This window comes from Monopterus albus, unplaced genomic scaffold (assembly GCF_001952655.1).
Source record: "Monopterus albus unplaced genomic scaffold, M_albus_1.0 scaffold32.1, whole genome shotgun sequence".
NCBI classification, from domain to species: domain Eukaryota; kingdom Metazoa; phylum Chordata; class Actinopteri; order Synbranchiformes; family Synbranchidae; genus Monopterus; species Monopterus albus.
Window position 1 is genome coordinate 1,592,402 of NW_018127912.1, and position 3,133 is coordinate 1,595,534.

General features: G+C 43.4%; 1 protein-coding gene across 1 annotated transcript in view; it reads right to left on the reverse strand.

Annotated features, from left to right (window-relative positions):
• The window catches only part of ecpas (Ecm29 proteasome adaptor and scaffold), an 18,776-nt gene that overhangs the window by 3,861 nt on the left and 11,782 nt on the right, over window positions 1-3,133 (reverse strand). Inside the window, 13 exon segments of the mRNA XM_020596973.1 lie at window positions 57-179; window positions 268-334; window positions 489-578; window positions 684-749; window positions 855-1,005; window positions 1,355-1,473; window positions 1,575-1,622; window positions 1,774-1,879; window positions 2,169-2,248; window positions 2,398-2,565; window positions 2,656-2,773; window positions 2,914-2,982; window positions 3,119-3,128. Of these exon segments, the coding sequence (XP_020452629.1) occupies window positions 57-179; window positions 268-334; window positions 489-578; window positions 684-749; window positions 855-1,005; window positions 1,355-1,473; window positions 1,575-1,622; window positions 1,774-1,879; window positions 2,169-2,248; window positions 2,398-2,565; window positions 2,656-2,773; window positions 2,914-2,982; window positions 3,119-3,128 (1,215 nt within the window).

Genomic DNA, 3,133 nt, shown 5'->3' on the forward strand with positions numbered 1-3,133 from the left:
GGGGCAAATACATAGAACAAATCATGCTTACTGAGTCACTGAGAACAACCTAAGATGTAGTTGTTACTCATCAAAAGTGGTGCTTACCCTGACAAGGTGTCCCAAAGCAAAGGCAAACGCTTTCTGTATTACAGTGCTCCTGTCATTGATACCATTCAGCAGGGCACTCATTAGTTTACCTGGAAATACCACAAATATCACCGCTATTCATTCACTTGCACCAAATATTCAAGACATTACATGAACAAGTAGAAACTTGTGTTGTACCCGAGTATGGGGTAAGGTCCTGGGGACACTGCACTGTCAGTGAGACAATGACACTAGCACAGCCACCCTATGAAAGAGTAGGGAAACATTAGATACCTGATAACTTTACAAATATTAGAGAACAAAGTGGATGGATGTAAAAGAGGAAGATGCAATCTAAGAGTTAGTATATGAATGAATGTCTAAAATGGTAAATGGTAAAAGGTAAAAGAAAGTTTTACCTTGGTGCCCAAGCCTACTCCACTCTTTAGCAGCTCACAGAGCCTGGGAACCAGCTCTCCCAGCACAGAAACATCAAGGTGTTGCAGACACTGGGCACAGGGACACACACACACACACACACACACAACATTATTCTCTCTTCTTTATGATATGTCAGGTTTTGAAGTAGAAACCTCAAAATCTTTTCTTTTTACCATATTAATGGTCTCCATCATTGGAGAAGACTTGGCAGCGCTTAGCCTGGCAGCATCCATGGCACTCTGGAGTGACAAAAAACAGAACTATGTGGACTCTAACCTGTGATAAACCTTACAAGCTATAGTCACCAAATTTGGGTAACGATGTGGGCAGACACCTGAGGTTACCTTTTCTTGCTCTGTGGCTCTGAGGCTGAGGTAGTTGAGGACCTGCGGCTCCAGGGTGCTGAGGGCCTCCAGCAAGGCTGGGATGAGCTGAGATGCATGAGGTTTTAGTCTGGCACCGGCTGTCTTACTTATCTTTACGAGGGTCTGGATACTGGTGGGGAATAAAACAGAGGGGTTGAGAGAGAACAAGCCGGGTGATATAGCACAGATCTATTACAGCTTGGGATGGTGGTGACTGAAGGAACCTGGGAAAATTTCAACCACAGATTTCTTTTGACTGTGGTAATTTTGGAGAACAAGGAATTTCAAGGACTTATAAAGAGAAAGACTCTGCCTGTTCTGATCTTTGCAGGATTATATGTAGATATACTGTAAGCTGATGAGCATTTGGTTTAATCGTTCTGTGGCTGACAAAAAGAAAATCCATGTTATGCACCATACTACTAAAACGTCAGGTCACACAACAAAGCCAAGACCACGTCAATAGAGAAAGACAGTACCTGAGTGAACGGACCTCTGAGACGTTGCTGACAATGCCTTTTCCCAGCAGTGTCGGCAACAGTATGGCCACAGTTCTCTGGGCTGTGGAGCCTGTAGACTCACACATACGCGTACACACCTGGACATGAAAGAAACTATGTGGAGGGATATACACTTGGATAACCACATGTATGCACAAACAAACAACAACACGTGCACAGGCCAGTGTTATGTACGTACCTTACTGAGTGTTTTCAATGTTAGGTCTGCAGCCTTCCTCACAGATTCCTGAAACATTTATATTTTATAATCTACTGTTATAAATTATGTCGTGTATAATCTATAAGATATCCTTACTATGGAATATTTTCATCATCCTGCAATGTGACAGTTCAATCAAGTGCTTCGCAGGATAAAAGCAGCACAGATTCCTGCTCACCTTGATGTCATCAAGGACTCTGAACAGCGTCTCCCACATTTCTGCAAGATGATCAATGAGATCATCAGCCTGGTGGCCACGAATCAGGTCATTCAGGGCAAGGCAGCTGGCAGAAAAATCAATTCATCAAAATACACTTCTTTGGACTACTATATTTCAACATGGGCCTCTTGCTGACCTTCTTTTTCAGAGCAAGTTGCCAAAACTGCTACAGTATGAGTTTACTGCTGTATTACCATAATTGCAATAGTTACTATAATTACAACAGTCAAGGTCATTGAAGTATTCTTGAGGTCAGAGATTAGATGTGAAACATGTAAAAGGAAAAATGCAGGCCAATAAACCCCCACACAAATTCATTAGTCAGCTGTGAGGAGATACAGTAGATACTGTACCTGGACTCACGTACTCTCCAGGTGTTACTGGTCAAGTTGGAAATGACATCCTGTAGGATCTCTTTAAGATATTTATCCACCTGAGACACATCAGAACAAAAACATGCACATATGATCCTTTCTGAAGGTGGCAGCCATTTCATTCTGCATTTACATACATGCGCTTGTACATGCTTGAGTGAATCCTTTCTTAGACATGTTCTTATCCTGTACTAGTATCAGCTCCTACCAGGGTCTTATCAGTGACCAAGGCATCCCAGATGCTGGTCATAGCCTGGCGAATGCTCAGATTGGGGTCAAACTGGTAGCGGTACAGGCGAGGCACAAGTTGGGGCAGAAATGGAGCCATCTGCTCCCCGGCCTTGGCAGCAATCATGTGAAATCCAAATGCTGCTCCCTGACAGGTGGGGGGGATAGAAGGTTAGGTGAGAGGAGGGAGTACATAAGGGCACATGTAATGGATGACAAAGAGGATGGAGTGTGATACCTTGCGGGAGTTCCACATGGCGTGGTGATTGGCCAGGTTCATGAACTTGTAAACAAGATCAGGTTGGTTTAGGTCACTGGCCAAGGAGCAAAGCTCCTTGTATGTGGTCAGGCCATGGCTGCCAGCAACCATCAGAAGAAGGGAAAATGCTTAATTTATGCACACTGAAGGCACAGAAATGCACTCACAGCATTTACACTCAGTTGTAACATTTTAAAGTTTGGCCAAGAAGTCTAATAGAGGTGATTTATGTCTTACCCATCAGGTGTTTTCCCCAAACCTTCTCCTTGGAACACCTCTGTATCTTCAGAGACAGCATGTTTGACTCTGTATGCAAAATTAAACATGCAAGTTACACTAGCCTCATATACTGAAAAGGTTCTGGACTGTCTTCTCTTCTACAGAAATGACACTATAACCTCTTATGATTCTCTCTTCCTGCATAACTCAACCACCCACTCACCTTTTGCCAGTCATG